The following is a 25,627-nucleotide window of genomic DNA, read 5'->3' on the forward strand; positions in this document are numbered from 1 at the left end:
CTCCATCCATATTCCCTCCTCCCTATTTCAGACATGATTGAAAGATGCTCACGGCTAAATCAGAATAAATTATATTTGATGGAGAATGTTGACTTCCTGTTGCCTGGTAACCGCTTGCTTTCTTTTCAGCCTATGACCATTTGCTCTTTCCTCATTACTAAAATCCTTGTCTTGCTGCTCCAGTGGTTCGCAGAGCTTCGCTGTAAATCAGAGAAATAAAACTTGCCAGCAAGTATTGACTCGTCTTCTCTCTCTCTCTCTATCTGCTGTCCTCTTTAACCTCTGCACACCTCCCTCCAATCCAGGTCTTAAATTCCCACGCGACGTCAATATCTGGGATATCATCTGGTAATGAGTTACTCCTGTGATCTGTTTTCATTATGGTTGAGAATCTTGGATTGTTCTTATTAAAGTTAATTTAACCATTAAATGCATGAATGTTTCACCAATCATTATTACTAACACGGATGGATCTCTGCCTGACACGATAATATAAAACTCTTCTGATATTAGAGTAACAATTACAGAAGAATAAAATAAAGCATATTTTCTTATCTTTTGGAGCATGGAAGGGTTCAGTTTGAGCAGATGTTTTAAACCATCATCACTGTTCTCGTCAGAGCTCATTTCTCAGAACATTCAGCATCTGGCTCATATTCGCAATCTCAAACATATTCTATCATTTTCAACATCTTCAAAATCAGTATTTTGATCGCCAGATCGACCATCAGACAGTGACACTAATATCTGACTGCGTTCAACACTCCCTCTGCAGTAAATCGCTGAGCCATTTCAAGTTTTGCTGATTGATACTCCCATTCTTTTGTTTTCTGCCTGCGGTAACTATGAGTGAAATGTCACTTCATCATTGCCACCTTGTGGAATAAAGGTGAATTGCACTTATTCAGTCGTCAAATATTCAATTATAGTTGTGCAGAAAAAGAAAAAAAGATTACACTGTTACACATTGGGTCGTTAGCGACCCTATACAATTTTTACAAAACATGAATGGGAAAACAGGCATTCTTTAATAACATTTTTTAATAAAAGAAATGTTACATTGTTTATAATGAATTGATTATAGTCATGAAAAATGACTCTGATGTGTTATTAGTTTGAATCAGTCTAACGACTCACTGTATTAATTCTTGACTTTTCGATGAACTTAAGTCATTATTATTTTTGACAACTAATTTTTCTTAAAAGTAATAAAAGAATATAATTGTTGAGGCACTGGAATTGTTAAGGGTAAATCAGACTGTAAACCAGAATTATTCAGTTCCTTACATTCCTAATGACAACTTGCAGTTCAAGGTACAACATTTATAGTTTTGTTGTAAAAAATTATGCTTATATATATACTGTATATATATATATATATATATATATATATATATATATATATATATATATATATATATATATAGGCTATATATATATATATATAAAGCATAATTTTTTACAACAACACTATAAAAGTATTAATAAACATAACTTATATACTTATTTTGAAAAAAAATATGTATAGTTTTTCAATGTTTGTGGCCTTTTTGGAGATTTCTAAAAACTCATCCCTAATCTTCATCTCCTTCCAGAAAGCTCTCAACAGGCTCATTTATGATGTTCTGTAAACCTACGGACCAACATGCTGCTGATGGCAGAGGATTTCACCCTGAAATCATTATCCCCCCCTTCAGCAATAAAAAGTGCTGAATGGTAAAAAATATGGGCTGCATCTCTAATAACATCAGGAACATTTCACATGACTTTGTTAATGATTATAGGGCTGAGGAAAGGTCATCAGGGCAAACATAAGCATCCCTGGAAACTGTGCGAGTAGCTTCACGAAAAGACCCTGTGCCATTCCGGGCAGGATAATCTCCACACATCGTCCATCAGATTTAAAGTTTAACCTGAAGAAGTGACCTCACTCATATGCAGCAGATATTCGAGCAAAAAAAAGAGACTATCTACAAGGTGGTGCTGAATGATTTCATGAGGTGTATAAATAATTCTACATCTAATCATTTAGGCCAGTTCCCCTGATTCAGTACCGAACACTCATTGCTGGAAGACTATCATTTATTGAATTAATCAATATCCATTATCCTAAAACAGAAGCACAAATCAGCAGATGCTTTAAAAGTCAGAAATTGACCAAACAGCAGAACCTGACGTTTCTCTGGATCAACAAGAAATACTCTAGACGTAGGATCCAAAATTTACACTCAGCAAGTGCCTAAATGTATTTGGAGTCATTTGCCAGCTAGCCAGTAACTTTATTTATGTATTTAATGAATTATTGCCTGCAGAAAGGCTGTCTTCATGGCACGAACAAAGTGAATAACAAGTCGTACAATTAACAAAAATATATATAAAACATTTCAGATTCAGATTCATATAAAAAATGTAATAAAATAAACATTAAGGTGATACTTTTTTCAAATACACCAGTTAAACATATCTTTGAGTAAAACATCTGTTTACCTTAAAAAGATGTTTAAAAAAAGATGTTTAAACAGTCATAGGAGTTTGAAAAGAAAGGCATGATGGAATAAATAAATTACCATTTGTAAATCTTGAAATGACCTAAATGTAATAACTTTATCACAGTGTGTTCTCACATGTCAGGTTCATTTTCACATGATGCAAAACAACAGTTAAATAATACCATCTGAATGATATTTTCAATAAAAATAATGCAAAAACAATACATTTTTATGGCCAGTAATTTATCTCAATTCACCCACCGTTGGCAGGTGTGGTGAAAAAAATAAATGTTGGTCCCTGCTTTAAAGTCTGTTTAAAATGTGCAAAGCAGGGCAAAGATATATTGTTTGTATGCAAAATGAAATTACAATGTGAAGTTAGAGCTTCTTTATGCATTGCAATCATCTAAACTGGAACTGTCAGCATTTAGAGGCTTTGCTGAAACATGACGAGAATAACTGCAATGGCCAAGTCAAACACGACACACTTTAAGACTACTTACAATCCAGAGAGACCATTTGTTATTTTCTGCTCAAATCTGACCTTTTTGTGAGGTTGTCACATGACCTGTTAAATGTGGCCAAGGTCTGAACATGTGAAGCTCCTGAACTGACCTGAATGCGTAAAACACCCTGACATGTTCATTAGCAGTAAACTACAGTAATGATAATCAATACTAGAAAAACTGCAATGAGTCTAACATCTAACCGCATGTCATTTATATACGGCTTAAATCTCCCTACACTCTCAAACTCTTTATATATTTGGACTGTAAATAGACAACCGTTCAAAAGTTTGTGGTCTGTAATATATATATATATATATTTTTTTTTTTTATGAAAGAAATTACTTTTGTTGAGGAAAGGATGATGCATTAAATTGAACAAAAGTGACAGTAAAGACAAAGTGTGTGTTAAGGGTGAGAGGTTTTCACTGGGAGCCTGAGCAATTCTAGTAAACAGTGTGATTTATAAAGCTATCGTGTGCATGTATGACCATAAGTCATCGAAAGACTCGGAGTGATCCAACACGAAACAAGCCTTTCATAAATTCCTGTTCAAGCACAATCAGCACCAGTCATGAAAAATGCCAAGCGTCATCTTTCAAAAGCATTAAAGACGGACAAAATAAATACAGAAAATACAGAAAATGCAGTGAGCTATTGGCTGCTTTCTGTTAAATACTATCCAGTGCATCACATGTCAGACTTATTATTCAGTAAAAGACACTTAATATCCAATAATAATGTTGATTTGACAGCACTGACACTATTGGATGAGAACAAAACTTAAATAATATAATATAATATAGAACAAAACTGAACTGAACTGAGCTGAATAAATACACTATTGTCTTCTATTGACCTGCTTTATAGCTGAATATAATTTTCATAACTGTTCCATAATTGATTCACTTTTCACAGTTTATGAACTGAACCAACACTACACTGGCTATCTATTGTCTTTTAGAGCTGCAGAATTTGAATTATCTCATATTTGATGGAGTTCGCATCACTGATTCTGAAAAGTCCTATTTATTACTGTGAAGCTGCTTTGAAACATCATATTGTGCTATATAAATAAAGGTCACTTGACTGACTCGCGATCTCCAAAAAACAAATGAAGCATCAGAAACTGAAAGGGTTCTTCACTCACGTCATAGCCTGGTAGATGGACTCCACACCAAAACGCATGGCAAACTCATCCACGATCTCCTGCGACACGTCGTCAAAATAAACCTTCCAGGCATCGTCGCCTTTGACTTCTGGGATCTTCACGACTCCACTGTTCTTCACCTCCGTCAGGTAGTGGAAGAGATTCTGCACAGGAACATAAGAATCATGAAGAGCCATGTTATTTCAAGAGATAAACAGAAACGGGAAACCTGTTTAGGGGCCAGGCACTGTGCATGAACTGCAACAACATTGATATGGAATAGATGTCGAGAAATATCAACAGCACAGCCAACTTGGAAAGGTTAACATTTCAGGGTGCCAACCTACTGTCATCACACCGACAGAAATGCCACAACACTGTGCAGCCAATGGTGGTATATAATATAATATAATATAATATAATATAATATAATATAATATAATATAATATAATATAATATAATATAATATAATATAATATAATATAATATAACATAATATAATATAATATAATATAATATAATATAATATAATATAATATAATATAAAAATAGCGAAATATGGTATATGTAATCTAAATATCACTGTCATAATATAATTGTATTACATTTTGTCGTGTTTTACAGTAAAAATAACATTCTAAATTTAAACAATCTAAAAGTACATTTAATTAGCAAAAAATGTACTCGTAGAAAAATACAGAGAAAATGTATTTATCCCATTGGTTTTTGCTATATTAAGCACAAATCTACCAATATTTTATGAGTATTAAAGATATTTATGTATTTTTACTGGAAAAAAAAGAAAAAAAAATTATTTGCAGTGTTTTGTGAAATGTAGTTTACACATACCTCGTGTAAACATGTGTACTGCCCATGAGGCGGAGCCACCTTCTCTTCTCCTTTCATCTCAACGCTGATCTTCAGCCTGATGGCCCCCGACACCATCGACTTATCCGTACGCTTCTCTGCAGGGAGAGACGACAACAAGAGCAAGAAAGGTGAATTGAGCATGTGAACAGAGGATAGATAAGACCAGAAGAAATAGAAATAAGACAAGTGAAATATTGAGGAGTGCTAGAGCTGCAGAATTTCCCTCCTCTCTGACCCTGTCAATAGCACATGTGTAATGCAGCTGACCTCAGAACAGTGACCTGCAGACAGACACACACCAAATCTCATCAGCGTACGGCCATGTTCCTTTACAAATCTGACCCCAGGTCAAACTGCAAATTTAAGCAGGCCAATGAGCACTGAAACAGCCGCCAAATTTAGAGCATCAACCTAAGCTAAAAGTTTAACGTCAACCATTGTACTTTTGTAACGTGAGACTTTATCTTTGGTATAAAATGCACGATGATGAATCGTGCTTCAGAAACGCTTTCCCCGCCACTGACAGAATTGTCTGTAATTTATGAGATAACTATGTAAGCTTGTTTCCGCCACAGAATAAAAAATAAAAAAGTAATTGAGGCTTTTTATCTCACAGTTCTGACTTTTTTTCTCACAATTACATCTCGATATAAATATTATATATATATATATAAAGTGATATGAAGTTATAAAGTCAGAATTGAGTGATATAAAGTCAGAATTTTGTGAGAAAAGTGAGAAATAAACTCGAAATTCTGATTTTCTTTTCTCAGAATTGCATGTTTACATCTCGCAATTCTGACTTTATAACACGCAATTGTGAGATATAAAGTCAGAATTGCATGATATAAAGTTGCAATTGCATGTTATAAAGTCAGAATTGTTAGATATAAACTCGCAATACTGAGGAAAATCTTTTTTTAACTTTATAACATGAAATTGTGAGTTTATATATCGCAATTCTAACTTTATAACACGCAGTTGCGAGTTTATAAATCTTGTTAAAATGTTTTATTCTGTGGCGAAAAAAAGCTTCCATAGATAACACTTTCCCGCCATTGACGGAAATTTCTGTCTTTCTGCGTATTAACTATTATACAGTAGGGGCGCTATTATGCATCTTCTGAAAAAGTACAGAATCTCTGGCTCAAAACAAAGGCAAAAAAGCAGCAGAAACAAGCGATAAAATCATTGCTTAAGCAAGTTATAGTCTTTGACAAAAACGCGATTTTCGCAGGTTTTTGTTTCATTTTTTATGAAACTTACCCACATTCAAGTACTGATAAAAAAATGAATGAATGAAGCTGGAATAAAAATGTTTATTTGTTGTTTAAAAGCAGAGGCTCTGTTCTCTCTTTTGATATATTGCATGTTCAGACATTGCTGGCGGTAATTTGCAATCCACTTTAATTTAATATTGACTTGAAATTTGATATTCGGCAGCTTCTATTAAAATAATAAAGGAAAAATGGCACTTTGCAGACAATACTCCTAACATCTTGTTTTATCTCTTAATTGCTCTAATTGATGTCTGGTCCGTGGCCGCAGCGTCCAGACAAACTCCCATCTGGATCTTTCTCACATCTCGATGTGGACAGATGGAGAAGGACGGCACAGATATCAGCGGTTCAGTTTAGCCAGAGTCACAGCTCTAAAAACGCATGCTTCTCCTCCAAGCCAAAGAAAACAATCCAACACACAAACCATCAACAAAAGCAGAAATGATTCTCTGCAGAACAATGAGGCCATCTGCAACTTTCCTTGAGGAGTAAAGGGATAGTTCATCATTAGCGAAGCTAGAATACCTGATATAAAGCACAGGATGAACTTCTTTTATGGTGTGTCTTTGTAATTTTTTGGAGCCATTACAGATAAATCTCACAAAGTAATGCTCAGAGGGATCACATTTCTACCTAAAATCAAAAGATTATATTATTTTTAAAATCATTTTTAATGATCAAGTCGTGCTCTGACAAGACATTTTTGACATTTAAACCTTTTTTTATGTAAAAAAAGCAACCTAATTGTCATTGATTTTTGGGAAAACTAATAAAATATATATATAAAAAACAAATTCTCATTAATTATATATACAGATCATAAATAAATAAACAAACAAACAAACAAACAAATAACTACCTATTATTATAATACATTCATTTATTTATGGGGTAAAAAATTAACTGAAGAGAAAAGCATAAATATATTATTTTGGGAAGAAAAAAAAGTCAAAGGTTTAGCTTGACATGTAGGTGAGTAAATGGTGATTATTTTTTGTTTGTTTGTTTTTTTGTTAATGATTCCTTTCAATTTTGGTGAGATTTTTGATCGAAGAGGCCCATAACATACCGAGATTATACCAGACGTCCATCTCCCCGCTCAGCATCCGCACCTCGATGATAGTCTGACCCAGAAAGTCATCAGATTCCTTCTTAAAGTGCTGCTTCACTCTGGACTTTATGTCGTCGTCTTCATCCCACACACGAACTTTTATACGGTCTGTGGCGTTATGGCATTCACTGTGAATAGAGAGAAAGGAGCGTTAGAAACATTTCTCCTACAATTTCAATTTCTCATCAAAATTTGATGAGAATTGTTTGAGCTGGAGATCTTTTGACTGCAATCCGTTGGTATCTTGGGAAATCTGAGCATAGATCTCTTCTGAAAGATGCTTTTTTTCAGAATCTGAAAACCAGGAGACTTAAAAATCTTTTTGCTCTCTATATAATATCATTGCTGCTTTCTAAGAAAAACAAAACCGACATTAAAGAGATCTCATTTGAGATTTTTCTTTCTCCAGACAGAACGCTATTGACTTAATTTAAGAGTCAATTTACCTTTGAGGACGTCCCCAAAGGGAAGTCTTTTGTTATTTAGCTGACATCAAGGGACAGTTTTGTCCCTAAAGTATAGCCAAGAAAATCCACACACACACACACACACAGAAGAGTCACGAGCTGCTTGCCGAACTGCTTTTAAAGGTCATATGCTCCACTGAATCTCCAAACAGGGCACTTAGCCTCCTGTGGTCCATCTCTATGTCTCTCTCTCCGGTGGAGGGTGAGAGACAGACGGGCTCACAGACAGACGTTACGCCTGCAGACAAACGCTCTACAGATGCAGTCAACGCACCACAGCCTCGCAGCACTACAGAACACAGCACAGCCCCGAAACACTTCCAATCACATCAAATCATACTGACTGACATGATCCTAAGGAGAAAATATAAATATCATAATATTACAAGAACAGTAAGAGTTTTGTTCAATGATCGCTGTGAGGGCTAGACAAATCCTGACACCATTGCTATATATGGAAGAATCAGGTCTGATCGTTTACCTGCCCTTTTAATCAGTTCATTCTTGATGACATCAACTGATGTATTGGAATTCAGTAAGTTTGGTGTCAGTAAGTAAGGGGTCAGTTCATTTTAAAGAAATTAAAACTAAGTGACAGTAAAGACTTTTATAAAAGTACAAAAGATTTCTATTTCAAATAAAAGGCTGTTATTCTGAATCTATTCATCAAAAAATCTGAAAAAAATATCAGTAAGATTTTCTTTAACTAAATGAATACTTTGATTTTGCAAAGAAGCATTAAATTGATCAAAAGCGAGAGTAAAGTAATTTATGATGTTACAAAAGATTTATATTTCAAATAAATGCTGTTCTTTTGAACTTACTATTCATCAAAGAATCCCCCCCCCCCCCCCCCCCCCCCCCCAAAAAAAAAACGTATAATAATAATAATATCCCGGTTTCCATAAAAATCACAACTGTTTTCAACTTTGATAATAATAAGAAATGTTTCTTAAGCAGCAAATCAGCATAATATAATGATTTCCAAGCAGATGAGACCTTTCAAAAACATGTAAAAAAAAAAAAAACAACCCCAAACTTTTGTACTGAAAGAAAGACATTTTTATTTATTTATTTTTTTTAGCTTTTGAAAGGTCAAAGATAGACGTCTCTTGACAAGAACAAATGGCCATAGGAAATTACACTGAAATGGATTCAAACTGTGCAGGAAAAAGCGGAGTAAAAAAATTCACAGAAGCACAAAGATTTTTGCACAATTTGCACTTTACAATATGAAGGTGACATTAAAATAAGTAATTTTTTTGCTGTGGAAATATACAAATTATCTCAAAATCCTCAAGTGTGTGGAAATGAAGCACCTACTCCACCCCATGTGTCCTCATTAACAGTCTCTGCAACTAAATCTGAAATGTATACATTTTATAAATTAGAGAAATTATCCCAGTTTCTGCTTTTCTTTGAAGTTTCTTACTAGAGAGCACTAGAGAGTTTTAGTTTAAAGCTAATCCAGAAAGTGTGCTAATATGCAAATGAACTAGCCACATGGTGCAACTTTGGGGTGGAGGAGCTGCTAAAGAGAACTGGATCAATGTCACAGATTTACTTCTATGTTCCATCGTGTTTTACAGCTCCACACGCTAAAACACATTAGAAGAGAAAATACACCACAACAGAAGCTCAAGATCGGAGAAATTTATAGTGACTCTTCATCAGCAGTTATAAAAAGACATACTGTGAAGACTGTTTGATAAATTTAATTAGCTATTAATACAAATGCAAGGTCTTTCACTATCTCTCAAATGCTTTTCTCTCACTGAAAAAGTTTAAACAGGTGAGGGGAACTGAGAACTCATCTCATAATAAGTATTTCCCCATAATCCTGCATAAATCGTTCCAAATCAACAGATCCAGCATCTTTTGAAGCCCTAGAGTCTCTCATCATCCTATAGATATTTATCATGAGATTTAGATGAAGAAATGCACACACTGAAAGCGACAGAGCGTTTTCCCACACACTCTCTCATTCACATAGTGCTGAAACTGCAATGCTGCTGCATGAAAATCCACATCTTACTGTCTTTGGAAGGGTTAAAAATTTAACAGCGCCAAATGCGTTAACAAATAGGATTTGGCGAGACATAAAAGAAGCTGGCCATTTGGCCAGACTCCTCAGAAAAGTGTAAACACTGTGAATCCTTCAAAAGATTTCTCTATTTGTTTAAGCATCCCGACCGACAGACACAGCATTACTGATTCAACCAATAGCAGAGTTTGGTGTGGAGCTATGTTTATTCAACCAATGGCAGAAGGAGGGCGTGTTCTAAAATAGTGCACAGGTTCCCACCCCCTATTTCAGCGGCGTTGGTTCCGGAAGTATTTTTTCCATAAGGATCTTAAAATGTCTTTGTTAAAGCATTATAAGCCAAGAACCAAACCAACCAGCTATGTGGTGAATCACAACATTACAGACTTTGATTTGAAGAAAACTATTTTTTTTGTACCGGTAATTGGACAATAACGGTACAAGACTGTGTACTGTGTAATGACTGTAATGGCTTTACTGTGGGAAAGAACTACAATCCCATGAATCACAGAGTAGACAATTAAATGTATATATTTATATGTATGAATTAAGTATTTATGTCATTTGCAGGGCTTCATGGGAGAGGCCGTTCCCTGCAAGCTCTTTTGGCTCTTTTTGATTTGAGGCCTGCAACTCTCTGATTGGTGGAATTTTTGCACAGCATTATGAGTACTGTAATTTTTTACCACAAATTCCACTGTTAAACATGATTATTAAAAAAAATAAGCTTCAAGAAAAGCATATATCATCAATTCACAACCTCATAGCTCACAAGAGGTCAGTAAGTTATCGTTAAAAATGGAGAATTCCTTTATAGAGTTGCATTCTATAAAGACACTTGAGGCTGTGTTTTATAATGAATACAGTCACGACTGAAGGGGTAACAGGCCCTTTGCTGCTTGTTGTGTCTTAACACAACACCTTAGTGTATAACTATATTCACAATACAGCCAGGCCTCTCATTCATTATTGCTCAAGGAAGTCACAGACAGTAATTACCTGTCATATTTCTCATTTCTCATACCAGTGCGAGGTCGACCATTTACACTGTACAACAGCAAGAGAGTGTGAACTCTTCTTTAATATTCTCTGAACTGTTTTTACTCAGTTTCAGCTCTATATTCTTACACCACACTCTTCTCCTTTTCTTGTACACCAGAGGAGTCAAAGACACATCCCAGGGACCAGTCAAAGTCTATGGACGAGTTCAATTCAACCCACAGGATGATTAAAAGTTACATGTAAAAACATAAAATAAAATAAAATATAATAATAAAATATATAATTTATATACCACTATGTTACAGCACAGCAGGGCTGTAAGGAAATGAATGTAACACAGATGATATATATGATGGATGGACGGTCCTTGTGATAACAGTTTGTCAGGCAGAAAATCCAAACGTTTGCCTATCATCCATCGACCTCAAATATGGCTTATTCCTTGAAACATACGTAAGTATTAGCAACTTTTTTTTCACGACACATTCATAATCATTACTTTTGCCGGTGCGCTGTGGCAAGCTTTAAGCCCAATTTATACTTCTGCGTCAAACTCACGCCGTAGCTATGTCGTAGGCTGTGTGTAGCACACGTAGCCTACGGCGTATCCTGACGTGCACCTATCCAAAAATGTAATACCGCGTCAACGCAAGTGCTGTGATTGGTCTGCTAGAATCCCTCCCTTGGGTTTCACGTTCACATGTGCAATTGCACGTCAACGCGGACAACGACACAGAAGTATAAATGAAAACCGACGCGTAGCCTACAGCGTAGAGGCTACGGTGTAGGTCTGACATAGAACTATAAATCAGCCTTTATGTGTGTGCTTGAGTGCTGATTAGGCTATGTAAAGGCTCATTATTGTTATATAGGCTCCTTATTACTTAAGTGTGATTAGTCGACTAATCGCTTAAATAAACGACTAATAGTCGACTAGAAAAATCTTTAGTTGAGGGCAGCCCTAATAGATAGATAGATCGATAGATAGATAGATCGATAGATCGATGATAGATAGATAGATCGATAGATAGATAGATAGATAGATAGATAGATAGATAGATAGATAGATAGATAGATAGATAGATAGATAGATAGATAGATAGATAGATAGATAGATAGATAGATAGATAGATAGATAGATAGATAGATAGATAGATAGATAGATAGATAGATAGATGTAGCCATTGACTTTAAAAAGGGGTTTGATACTGCTGTTTTCGGCCACTCTCATTTTCTCTTTCTAAACAGCTTCACTGATCATCTTTCATCTCATCATCTTCTTGGTTAGCTCCCATGGGACTTTTAACGATTGGTGCAGAAAGCTGTGGGGGCAGGGAAGGGTGAACGAGGGGTTGGCAGACCAAACCCTTTAGAAAGGTTTCCTAAAGAAGCTTTCATACCACCATCAACATAAACTTCCCATAATGCTTAGAGGCCATCTCTTCAAGCACCCAGGGACTGTCAAATTTCGACATGTCACAGCACGCGCGCACTGGCCGGTCATGTAGCCTTTAGAATCAGTGCATAACTTCCTCTTTAAATGCATGACATCAGTGGAGGAAGTAAAGCGTGCATTCCTCAGAAGGGATTTACATCACTCTCAGAGCAGCCATTAACACCCTTTAACATTTTGATACAGTATAAGAGTGGTTTGGGTGAAATGACCATGAAACACCCCTAATAGATCCCACCCAACAACACTACAGAATCAGCAACATATCTACTGGTGTTTACTAAGACAAGACTCACTATTACTGCAGCTCATAATTAGCCTTTAAACAGTGATTTAAACAAATGCATGACTAGGGATGACAAAAGCACAGCCCCTTTAGTATTAAGTAAAAAAATAAAAGAAATGTAATATGTAAATATAAATATAAACTGCTGGGGGATAAAAACATTGAATATTGTATCCATGCATTAGATCTTGCAGTGTAAACGCAGCCTAACAAACCTGCCAATATCTAATGATAATTAATTTCAATTGAACAACATTATAGACTAGAAAAAGAAAAACACTCACTGCTTACTCCTTTGTTCCTGTGTGTATATATACACAATATTAAATATTATGTGTATATATATATATATATATATATATATAAAATTGTGAATCATAAAATTTCAAAAATCATAAAAAACATAACCTAGCAACAACCAAGAACACCCTAACAACCATCTAGAGGCACATTTAAAGCCACTCATATATCTTAATAACTGCATAGCAACACCCTGGCATTGCACCCTGGCATTTGTGAACATATTTTGTCACCTAAAATATAAGCAAAAAATCTAGTCTAGAATTCTGTTCACAAAGACGATTTGAAATTTTTACATTTTACATTTATTCATTTAGCTGACGCTTATATCCGAAGCGACTTACAATTGCTATATATGTCAGAGGTCGCACGCCTCTGGAGCAACTAGGGGTTAAGTGTCTTGCTCAGGGACACATTGGTGTCTCACAGTGGATTCGAACCCGGGTCTCTCACACCAAAGGCATGTGTCTAATCCACTGCGCCACCACCACCCCTTATGGTGGTATAATATAAATATGCCCTATAGCCTATAGCCACAGTGTAAAAACCAAACATGCAAGCATATGAGAGGGAACTGTGTGGCCAGGACTAGTTTAACATGGAGAGGTGGGGTAAAGTAATTATTACCAGAGCTTCTCTGTGATTTTAGTCCCGTCTCGAATGTGCCATCTCAATAATCATTGCGGACAATGTCAGTAAAGATTACGGCGACTGTTACCTTCTGGAAAAAGGTCTGGAAAAAATTACCTCAGGTAATACTAATCCCGTGCGAAAAGACCTGCTGTAAATATGTAAATATTTCATAATTTCCTGTTTAAAAGTAGTTTTTCGTGGTTTTTCAAGTATGGAGACGCTTGAAAAAGCATTCAGTTACGTTCCAGCACTCTGTCACTGGGACAAGTCTTGGGCAAAACTCAAGTGTTTTCACATACCATTCAGATCAGAAAGAAGATCGAAAGCACTTGTTAGAGGCACGAAACATCTTTTAGCATTAGGTAAGTGCCTATTACCAACACAATCCAATCTTTAGTTAATTAATACATTATTTGACCGAACATAACTGTTTTATAAATATAGGTTATGTGTTTGGTACAGGAAGCAACATGATATCAGGAAGCAACGAGTTACCCCTCCCACTTCTGCTAGATTTACTGAGATATCTTATCCCGTGCGAATTGCCCATTAACTCATTACAGACATCCTTTGGTAAAATTACATTACTCCATCTACCCTGTAATTTTACATTACTCCATCTACCCTGTAACAGGGTTTTACCCTGAAAGTTAATCCCGTCCGAATAGGGCTTATGACGAAAAATGTTCGTTGACGACCTTTTTTACCATGACTTAAAGACGATGAGAGACGACACCTACGTAATTAAACGATAACTGTGACTATATCAACACATGCAATTTCGTTGACGGAAAAAGACGAGACTGAAGTGCGTTTAAAAAAAATTTAACTTGACCAAAACCACTTGTTTTTGTAGAATAAAGGAGGAGACAACACATTTACTTTTTTTTTTTTACAAGCGTTCATGCTTACGATTGTCAGCAGGGCCGTTTCTAGCCTTTTTGGCACCCTAGGCGAGATTCCTATTGACCGCTTAGTATCTGGCAACCATGCGCAACCGCTCTCTACACTGTTGAAGCGCAGATGATCTGAAAACAGACAAGTAAACTGGAGTTCAGCGATCTTCATTTGAGATTTTCTACTTAAATTAAAGTGTCATTCAGTCGGTCTGTGTTCTGTCACGAGCCGCTTGCGCTGTTTGTGCAACTAAATCGGCGATCAAAATTCAGGCTAATATCCAGCAGTTTTTAATGTTGATCATATTATACGAGCAAGAATGCAATGTTTCCTGAATATCCACATGATTTCAAATGTGACATTGATTTTATACAACAGTTCAACAAACAAAAGGGTAACATTAAGTGATATAATACATTTAAAACAGCATTGTCAGTAGGCTTAGCCTATTGCTCTATTTTGCAACGAAAGCCACAGCAGAACTGTAACACAGCGGTGATTCGTGAACGAATCTGTGGCGTTGAACGAATCGTGAGATTCAATGATCCGTTCATAAATACAGGTAGCCACTTGCTTTGTTACTGAATGAATGAACGACTCGATGACTCACTCATTAAGACAGTGACTTACCGCCACCTACCAGTGATTTTAAATTAATATTTTTACCATCATTGCATATTTATTGAACATTGTTTTATTGGAGAACCACTGAACTAAGGAAAAGGGATGGAGAATTGCACAAGTGCTAATGCTAAAGAGTGCAATGTCAATACAGACTGTTACCTTGATAACAATTTTTCATAAGCTTAATTGAATTGGCCTAGAGAGAAAAATTATAATGACATTTTTTGTCTAAAGAGTACATATAAAATATGTTGATAACTGCAGTTTGACTAAAAGTAATGACTAAAAGTTGACAAAAAATGCAATGACTTTTCGTCAACTAAAACTATGAAAGACAAAATTACTAAAATGTGACTAAGACCAATAAGCATTTTCATCTGAAGATGAAGAGACTAAATCAAAAATGGCTGCCAAAATGAACACTGTTCCATAGGCGGAGGCTGATGATTCTCTCAGGATTAAGATCGCAAGCTCGGATTGAAATGGAAAATTAAAGTGGGCGATGAGGATTAGGGGTCACTTATAAGACAAGTATACATAAGATATACAAGCTGCAACTCTAATCACTGTCTTTAGTAATCTAGCAATCCTCCCTTACGGCAACAACACATCCACACATTCAAGCTAAAGTTCAATACAACAGCAAGGAGAAGCAGATCGCTCCAGCGGTGATATCTGCAGACAGGATTCAGCAGTTTAATATTCAAGGCATCAGCAGTGTTCTCTCATATGTAATACAGGCTGAAAATCGGAGATACTTGGTTTCACTTGGTTCACCGCATTTGTGCTGTTTCCTCACCATATGGTATGAAAAAGGGCTGGGAAGTTTAACAGTAGATAAAGTAACATGGGGTAATACAAAAAGTACATGGCAGGATGCGGAGTAGCATTATACAGAATATTAATAATAATATAGCATAATAACTATATCGTATTATAATATCTCTATCTATCTATCTATAGGTTTGCTACATTCTGATTGGGTCTTGGTGGACTAACACAAACAAACTGTTCAACTCCGTCAGATAAAGAATCTATGACAACAGCAAGACAGCTCTTAGAGGGCAAGAAGACCACCTCTGGAACCAATCCCGGGAAGGACAGGACTTCTCATTGGTCCACCTGCAGTTTCTGCCCTTCACCTATCTAGAGACTAATTCCTAAGGTTTTGGTCTCTGAACGCCAAAAAATTCATCAGGACCTCCGGATGCAGCTGTAGTGGCTGAAACAAAGTGAGGCCACAATGACCCATCCAAATCCATTCATAACCATGTTTGGAAACTTTAAAACTGATGTAAACTACACACATCCTTTTCATACTTATTCAGAGAAATACGTTTTCTCAGTGGCAGCTATTTGTAGTGCAACATCTTACACAAATTAAGCTGTAAATGTACAAAAGAATTAATGCATTACAGTTCAATCTTTTTCCAGCTTCTTGTATTTGTTTAGAATATTGCCAGAGGTTTTCTGGTGGTGGTTTGGAAAGTGAGAAATGTATCGGTTAAACTTTAAAGACACTTTAAAGACTTCTAACTGTGCTTTAAACAATTGAGTTCCACAAGGGAAAGAACTGATGCCAGCAGCCAATCACAGCACTGGAATGGAAAAGTGCCAAATTGCAATCTCCTCCTCATCGGAAAGGGATAGGCTAAAGGTACGCTTTCAACAGACGCTCTTTGTTCAAAAGTGAGACAGCAACAGATACATTCAAGTTCTGAGTCTCCCATCCAGTGGGATATCAGCAGCTACAACCACATTCTGAGCCTGCGGCCTGCAAGGGTGAGACTGTAACATATCACCCATGTACTGAGCCTGCGGCCTGTTACAGGGCAGGCAGCAAAAGATACAAGTTCTGAGTTTCTGGCCTGCAAAAGTGAGACTGCAACAGATACGTCCACGTTTCTGTGCATCCATCCATCTTTCCATAATGATGTCTGTCCGCAAGTCAAATTTCAAGTTTTTTGCTTTTCTAGTTAAAAATTTGTTAGGAATTTATCAGAAATTTTGCATCCTGTTTGCTACCTCAATTCAAGTATTGAACTGAAATTTAAAAGGCATTCTCAGTTCAATTCTGAATGATGAATGATCTATGTTGGTCACACCACTCACTCTGAACACACCACAGCTTGCAAAATACAGCAGTGTGATGAACAAGTGCATTGATCTCATGAAGATGACTTCAGCAAAACCTTAATGAAAAAAGCAACTAATAATCAGGAACAACCATAAATACACAAATGGCACAAGATATAAGGTCTCTGTCCGGATTCTACAACATTTCCACAGTCAAGGTGCTGCTGTAGATATTAGGGTTCTGATTTATAGGCTTTGTGCATCATCAGAAACATCAAATCCTAACAAAGGTTTATGAATGGAGCAGGGCAGTCTTCACTATAATGTGACACCCATGATTGCAGAGGCCTCAAGGATACACCATCAGGAATATGAAAAGAAATGGTCCCATGAGAGAATGACAAAGCCAACGGGAATACAAATGATTTCCATTACTCCTCATTTATGACCCTTTTCAGTCAAACTAAAAAGCTCCTTTGAGTATCAGCAAAAAAGGCAGAGATACAGACTCGTAATGGAAGGGCTCTACAGAAAATGTCAAATTAATGAAAGGCTACTTTGAATAATTCATATGCCATTTGAAATTTTGTTTGTGATTGAGTGGCAGAAATGTTGTGAAATGGAAACTATGTCTCTGCCCTTTGAGTTCAACCTAATATTAAAAAGTTCATTGCGTAAGAATAATCGCATAAAACCATTTTCATCTCTAGCAGCTCATGCAGAGAGCCTGATATTCTAGAGCAGTGGATATGAACTGATGGGTCACGCCCTAAAAATGTGCCTCAGGTCTGTTCTGATGGGTCGTGAAAGGCAAGGGAAAAAACAATGTTGAATGCCAATATAAAACGGCAACAAACCATATAATCATGTATCTAAATTCTCTGTATTCGAGTGCAAATTCATCTGTCACGTAATACCAACATAAAAATGGTCACGATAAACGCTAAAAGTTTTTGCTGAACAAAACATGTGTTACACTGTTGGCAGCAGAGATTTAAATGATTTTGATGATTGAATTATTATTTGTATTTAAAAAAAAAAAAATATTTGTATGATTATTATTTTATATTAACATTAAATCTCAATGTCTTAAGGATATGTTGTGTATGACACATCAGTATTGATTGCTCTGCAAATTGATTTCCAGTGTAGAAATCTGGATCCTGAAGCAAAACCAGTTGAGAACCACTGATCTAGAGCATCAGCACAATGTTAGCTAGTCTTGTTTATAAGACAGAAGGAAGATAAACAGAAAGCACATCTGTTTTATGTGAGACTCACAAGAAAAACTTCTCGTCCCAGATGGGGTTGAGATTGCCGAAAACAGTTTTGGTCCTGCGTTTGGTCTTTCCCACTTGTACTGTGACGTAGGGGTCGCTGGAGCCCGTCTTGTCTTTGGCTTGCAAACCTTGAGCACATAAAACTAGAGAAGGGAGACAGAAAAAAAGACAATGTTTTGCAAATTGTGTATTCTAAAAGAAAGCAATAACATTTGCATTGGAGATAAAATGCAATTGTCTGAAGAATGTCTATTGTCAGTTTAAAAAAATATATATAAATCTGTGATTTTTAGTCATAATTTTGAGATATGAAGACAAAGGTTTAAAGATTTTAAGTTACGCTGGTGCCACGCGCTTCGTAGGACCGCAATCCATCATTGAACATCACTCATGTCCTATCTGAATGTGCGTATACATATGGCACCCTAACTAATAACTGCAATAATGCAACATAAAAACAGTGTGTAGCCTGACTGTGGCACTAAAATCAGTCAATGGGGATACCATTCGTCACAGAGCCAATAGTAGTTCACAGGAAGCTCTTGCCACATTAATTATGAATGAGCAAGGTGCTAAATTATTCAGGGAACATATATCCTTGGGCTTGGAGACAGACAGACATTGGTGCAATGTCACCGGGCTGGTTGAAGAGGGTAATATAGTCCGAATAGTTTAGCTAGAATGAAAGAGCGATGGCATGTTGGTGTTTCCAGAAATGTGTTCACACATTGATGTCATGTTAGCGTGTCTGACAGTGACGGTCATATTGGTTTTGGGGTCATGGCACAACACTCTCTCACTGAACAGGATGGATGGATGGATAGATCAGTGCATGTTGCAGTTAAACTAAATCAGAATGCACAGAGGCTAGTGTTGAACTCATGATAAATAAATCATTGCCTGAATACTTTCTAAAATGGGAGTTTCGACCGTACGCCAGGATAAATTAAAGCAGAGAGCTGTTTTTCTCTCTTTGTTCTATTGACAGACACTCTGGCAGAGTTGCAAGCTTGGCAATAATTCACAGCCTCTGTTGACCCTCAAAGTGAGGTGAAGGAGCAACACTGATACAGACACATATAGGAGCAAACTTCACCTGCCACCGGCTGAACTAATACAGTGGCTTCTGGAAGATATGACCGAAACATAGCAATGTGAGGATATACGTCATGCAGACGGGACAGAAACTGTTCTTTATGACTCAGAGAGACGGATAGCGACTGCCTATGTTTCTGTCCACAGCAGATGGTTGTTGTCGTCTGGTGGTTTAAGCTGTCAGAAAACAAGCAAAACTCTCGGCACATTTCCCAAACTAAACTGAGCAGCATTTCCTCCCTGTAGGGTCTGATCCAGCCACAGACGCTGAGATGCACAAAAAGACTTTAAGGGTGAATCTCATGAAACTTGTCTTGAACATGCTCTGCCAAATTTTTTTTTTTTTTTTTTTTATAATTGTAAAACTTTATAATAATACTTCTATATAAATTGAAATTAAACTTGTCAAGAACATGCACAGGCCAAATTTAACTGCAAAAAATAATAATTTATTTTGTTTTGTTTATTTTACATATTTTGTATACATTTTTTAATTAAACGTAATTATATAATATAGTGATTTTATAATAATAATATTTTAATAATTTATAATTAAAAACAGTATGTTCATTCTTGCTATTTTATTTCTTACATTTGCAATGAAATTTGTCATTATTTGAACATTATTACAATACATAATTAAGATATTATAAACCAACAGCAATTCAATTCTAAATCACATTTTGAATCAATCAATCTATTTGCCACTTGTACATGCATTTTTTTAAATCTATTTTTTTTATTATACCTTTATTTTGGTGACAAGTGGAATAGCCACTTAGGGAAAGGGAAGGAGGGCTAAAATAAACGTTTTATATGACAGTGAAGCCTACTTTTGGACCACTAACATTTGCATGCACTTTGACTTTATCATGGCACTTAAGCAAATTCTCATTTTTAATTTTTGCTTGAAATATGACCACGTTCTTGTTAGGTTATGTAAGATTTGCTCATTGCTTACCCGTGATGGTGATTTTGGCAGACCACTTGGACGTCCCCTCCAGCACGGCCTGTTTGGCTGTCTTCAGCTGGGTGATGAAGTCTTCCTTCGTGAGCAGAAACATCTCCTGAATCAACTCAAACACCTCGGGTCGGTTCTTCTCCCTGATTTTCATCCGCTCCTTCATGGCCATGATGATGTTTTGGGTTTTGTCCTCGGCTCCATGTTTCGAGCTCTTCTCTACTGCACCTATAGAGGATGATGAGATTTACATGTGATCTTACATAATCTCTTTTCAGCAATTTCAATTTCTATACTGTCCGGCCTAAACAGTATATAAGATAAAGTGAAATACATCCTAAATTATAGTACATTAAAAATAGTATGTTAAAGGTGCCTAGATGATGTATTATTTCTGCTGGATTTTGAAAGTTTGCATGCATCTGTCTGTGCATGCTTTATGAGTCAATATTAAAAAACAATTTTTTTTAAAAAAGCATTTTTGGAAAATGTATGATAGTGATTGCCATTTTCAGCTGTATAAAACTGGCAAGGGATGTGAGAAGTTTACAAAAAGTTTACTAGAAGTTTATAAATGTGTGAATTAAAGAATGGAATTATGCACGTATATAATCAGTATGCAATTATGCATATAATCAAATCCTGAATAATTTAACATAAATTGCTTTGTGAATGATGGACATTCCAACTCCATAGAAATGGAAGGAATTTTCATAATGAAGATTTTATGGTGATGTAGTTTGTCTCAATACTGGCGTACTATCTTACTCAACATGTTCTTTCCCATCATCAGTAAAGTACAGACTTCAAGTGCATAGTATAGTATGCAAATTTACTACCATGTCAACATGCAAATAAAAAGTGGGCATGCATATATAGCATCTTTAAGACCTACTAGCCATTTAGACTAAAAGATTCTGAAGTGAATATAGTATTGCACATCACTAGTGTGCAGCCCCGAAACAGATGATTATAGATGATTCACTGCCGCTTGAAAAATGTATCTCTCTGCACCCTATTAAAATGAATCATTCATTCAGATGCATCATAAATACCTTGCAAATGCTTTTTAAGAGTGTTCAAGAGGTGCTGGATGTGGGAAATAAAACTGTGTCTCTGAGAGAGACGGTTTACTGGTGTCTCGCCCTTTCATGAACCATGCAGAGAGAAGTGATGCACTAGTCAAACCAAACGCTCATATACACTCGCATTCAAACACACACATTCTAAATATGATGAGTTTGATGGCTCGTTTAATAAATCTCTTTCTGTACAGGCCCATTTGCGTCTCTGGCAGACAGCCACGTCTGTGAGGTTTACTAGGAAACTACATATATCTCACGCACTTTACCACTCATTGGAGAGCTTATACTAGTGTAGATGGTTATTCTGTTAGTGTCGAACAATAAAATGAACAGCTGCCAAACGCAAAATGTCAGAGATGAGAGCTGCCACGCTATGTGACAGACAGACAATGGCGTTACACAATGGAGAACATTGCTCATGCAGTGTAATAACTTTAACATTTTCAAAAGAATTATTTTTTTTTTAAACTCGCCATCACAATGCAAAAGTGTCTCTATGGAGTGTTTTAAGCATTTCTATCTATTACACCCATTTTATTGCAAAAGTAATAGTGATTTTTGACTTAGCAAACACTTTAGTGGTTTTAATGGTGATTAAACAAACTTCTTTGTCTAAATATGAATTAGACAGGGCTCGCAAATGTGAGTGAAATCATCTTTCTCTAAGATGTGTGCGAACTGTAAAATGTATTTAGGAGCATGTGTGCGAAGGAAAAATGTTTCTTGTTTTCCAGTACAAATATCTAAACATTCTCAAAACAAGAGAATGTTCCATGAGAAACAAAATGACGAAAGATGTTGAGTCTTGTTTCTGAAAAAAGTATCAGAATTAAGTTAAAGGAAAACATATCTGTCAATGCGGTAAGAAAAAATAGACTTGTTTTCCCTTTGAATTAAGTAAATTTTTCTGACAAAACTGGCAATTTTTTTCCCAAAGACTTAACATCTTTTGTCATATGCAGTGAATAAAATAGACCCAGCGGGTCGTCAGTTTTAGGAAATTGAAGGTCATAAAAAATCCTAAATATCTAAACATATTTATTTATCATTTTAAGAAGTATTAAATTTGGCGATGGAAAAACAGATCTACTGTTAATGAATTATGGCAATGTTCACTTTATGGTGTTTATATTTTAATGTGTTGTAGATGGTTGCAAGACGGCATATTTGTATCTCCATCTTTTTGATGGAGTAGCCGGCTAAAGTAAATCATAAACATTTCAAAATAAAAGTCCCGGTGTACTTCGGGTTTGTTTATAATTAAAAGTACCGCCATATGCATAAAGGCTTGGCTGTTTTTTCCTGGTTATTATTGGTATTATGGTTACACAATACACCGTATTTGTGTTATGACTTTTGTTTCACTTCCAGACGTTGTTTCACACGTCTTGTATGCTATGTTTGTAGTCTTTTGTAGTTTTTAACATTGATTTGTTCCTTGATTGAATTGACAGGTCATCCTAGGCGTCGTTAACAACTATTTTATCTTGTAAAATGTGCAATCAGTACCACCGCTGTCTATACACAGAGTATGTGTGATTGCGATTTGGAAAGTGAAAGTAAAAAGTGAGTGCGCGTTCAAAAGCAATTTCAATACCCCGCATATTGATAGCGGCTCCCTGATGCCTGGAAATTATATTATATTATATACAATATAATTACCCAACTATATAATTGCGAGAGAACGCAAAAGCATTGAAATATTTCTCCCTCCCATCTCATATTTTTTTCCCATCACCATGTCCCTTTAGGGGGCCCGTAGAATGTGTCATTGCCTTTCCGAAGTAGGCTGTATTTTGAATTATGGACTCACGTTGGAGACAGTCTGCATTCAAGAGGTCCTGGCATTTCTCGTGGCATTTCACCCCGCATTCGCTGCAGCGCATGCCCTGCCGGGCGATGCCCCAGAGCAGACCTTCACACTCGTGACAGTAGGTGGGTGCAGTGGCCGTCCACACCTCGAAATTATGGGGTGTCGTAGAGGAGATGGGATAGATCAACGCTTGGAGAGTCTTTCTGAGCACATGCAGTTTCTGAGAAAAAAAGAGAAAGTTTACAGCAAAAGGTAACAAAGATACACCATTTTTTTTCACAGGACTCTATATGCACATTATTGCTGTGAACAAACATGGTTTAAAAAACAGTCAGGAAATTTACAGTTTATTATTGCAGCTTCCAGGATAACCAGTGTTCAATAGATTGCTGAGTAAAGGGCCGGTTACCGGTTGCGAATATTGGATACAGGAAAAGCAAGCTCATGCAAAGAAGTTTTGCATTTTGGTGTCAGAGACGGTCTTATTATTGGGAGATGCGAGGGTCCATGGCTCTACCACTGGAAAAACCTTAATGGCTAACTTGGATCACATGTGCCTTGATACCCAATCACATTACAGCCTTGACGTCATTGAATTTCATTCAGAGTTGTGCGACAGTCAGTCACTGTTTGTGGATACTATAGAAATGAATTGTGAGAAGTGCCGTAAACTGAATCATACCTGTCAATTGCGCAATTGTCTGTGACTTATCTTATAAAACAGCATTTTATTCAGTGTAAATTTAAATGCATAATGTCATAAAATATAAGTCAAGGACTAAGAGAAGTCATTCAGATTCATTACAAAACACTCCAAAAAGTACAGACGCCTCAGTCAGCTGGTGTTCAGAAAAATCATAATATCGTATTTTTTTTAAAGATGGCATGCTGATATTAATTTCCGTAATTATAGAGCACATATCAAGCCCATAGTGTTTTCAATCTGTCCCTGTTCAGACTAAAAAGGTCTCTTAAAACCTGTCAAGAACATGTCATATTTCCCCCCAAAATTAAGAGTTGTTGAATACAACACACAGTTATGTTTATTTAATATTTTGCATAAATACAATTTTTCACATTACATTAATAAAACTATTGGAAGATCATTTTCTTGTTAAGAAAACCCAGGTTGTTATAGTTAATTACAACTAAAACCATAAAAAACATTTTCATTATAATTAAAATTATGAGTTATCTTCACCAAGAGATCAAAATCGACCCTATATTTACTTTGTTAGCGCACCAGTCACCACTAGCGCATTACTAGTCTTGTGGTAAACAATTCATCCATGAAACTTTCTTGAATTTTGTCTTCATAATTTTTAATCAAAATCTAAAAAAAACACTTCCCCTCTGGAATTGCCTTCATTCTCTGATGACATCAGTTTACCAGCTTGAGTAGAACATCCCCTCCAATTGTCCGCTTGCTGCAAGCTTTTGACAGCAAGCTGAATGGAACGCCTACTTTTCTAGATCCAATCAATTCCCAGTGGGAAAAAACAAGCCAAGCCATCTATTTTTCTCATTCAGTATTCAGTTTCACTCGGAAAATATGTCAATACTGAGGTAAAGTCGGTCACAACTTCCGGTTCATGTGGACCACGGAAATAAAAGTTAATAAAAACTATACAGATGTTTAAAAAAATAAAAAATAATACAAATAATAATAATATTAAAATATCTCAATGAAATGAAAACTATTAATAAACAACATCACAATGCAAAAAAAGAAGAAGAAAAAATAGGAATGGTCCATAAAAAAAGCTTCATTTTTTGTAAGGAAAAAATTCCATCTATCTTTCTTTAGATTTCGAGGTCATGTTCTTGACAGGTTTCATGTGATTTAACTATTTTGTCAATAGTTTGCATTCACAGGCAAAAGTGGTGGAGAGTATGAGAGGAATCCTTTTGAAAGAGCAGAATCAATGTGTGTCCTTTTACAGCTGGATAAGACAAAGAGAGAGCGAGAATGAAGGAGAGGTGAGCTGGTGATGCACAGCGCTCTAAACTGATGTTTTCTTGTTTCCCTAGTGCACTTTTGCTGATGTGTGTTCTCTGCTCTCCACCCAGTCATTACGTTAAGAGCTGCTGAGAACTTCAGCCATGTCCAAATGGTCTAAACGTAGGGGAAAAAAAGACAGTATAAAAGTAAATGTGCTGCAGAGTGAAAATTCAGGCTAATTAGCAAAGTGAACCTAAAAACA

At 36.1% G+C, this 25,627-nt stretch overlaps 1 protein-coding gene across 2 annotated transcripts in view; it reads right to left on the minus strand.

Annotated features, from left to right (window-relative positions):
• The window catches only part of unc13c (unc-13 homolog C (C. elegans)), a 229,937-nt gene that overhangs the window by 165,412 nt on the left and 38,898 nt on the right, over positions 1-25,627 (minus strand). For both annotated transcript variants that reach the window (XM_082182828.1, XM_082182829.1), the window contains exons 7-12: positions 23,424-23,643; positions 20,526-20,753; positions 18,471-18,612; positions 7,366-7,535; positions 4,996-5,111; positions 4,146-4,309 (exon numbers count right to left, since the gene is read on the minus strand). In XM_082182828.1, the coding sequence (XP_082038954.1) occupies positions 4,146-4,309; positions 4,996-5,111; positions 7,366-7,535; positions 18,471-18,612; positions 20,526-20,753; positions 23,424-23,643 (1,040 nt within the window). The remainder of the gene's footprint in view (positions 1-4,145; positions 4,310-4,995; positions 5,112-7,365; positions 7,536-18,470; positions 18,613-20,525; positions 20,754-23,423; positions 23,644-25,627) is intronic.

This window comes from Leuciscus leuciscus, assembly GCF_965113295.1.
Source record: "Leuciscus leuciscus genome assembly, chromosome: 10".
NCBI lineage: Eukaryota > Metazoa > Chordata > Actinopteri > Cypriniformes > Leuciscidae > Leuciscus > Leuciscus leuciscus.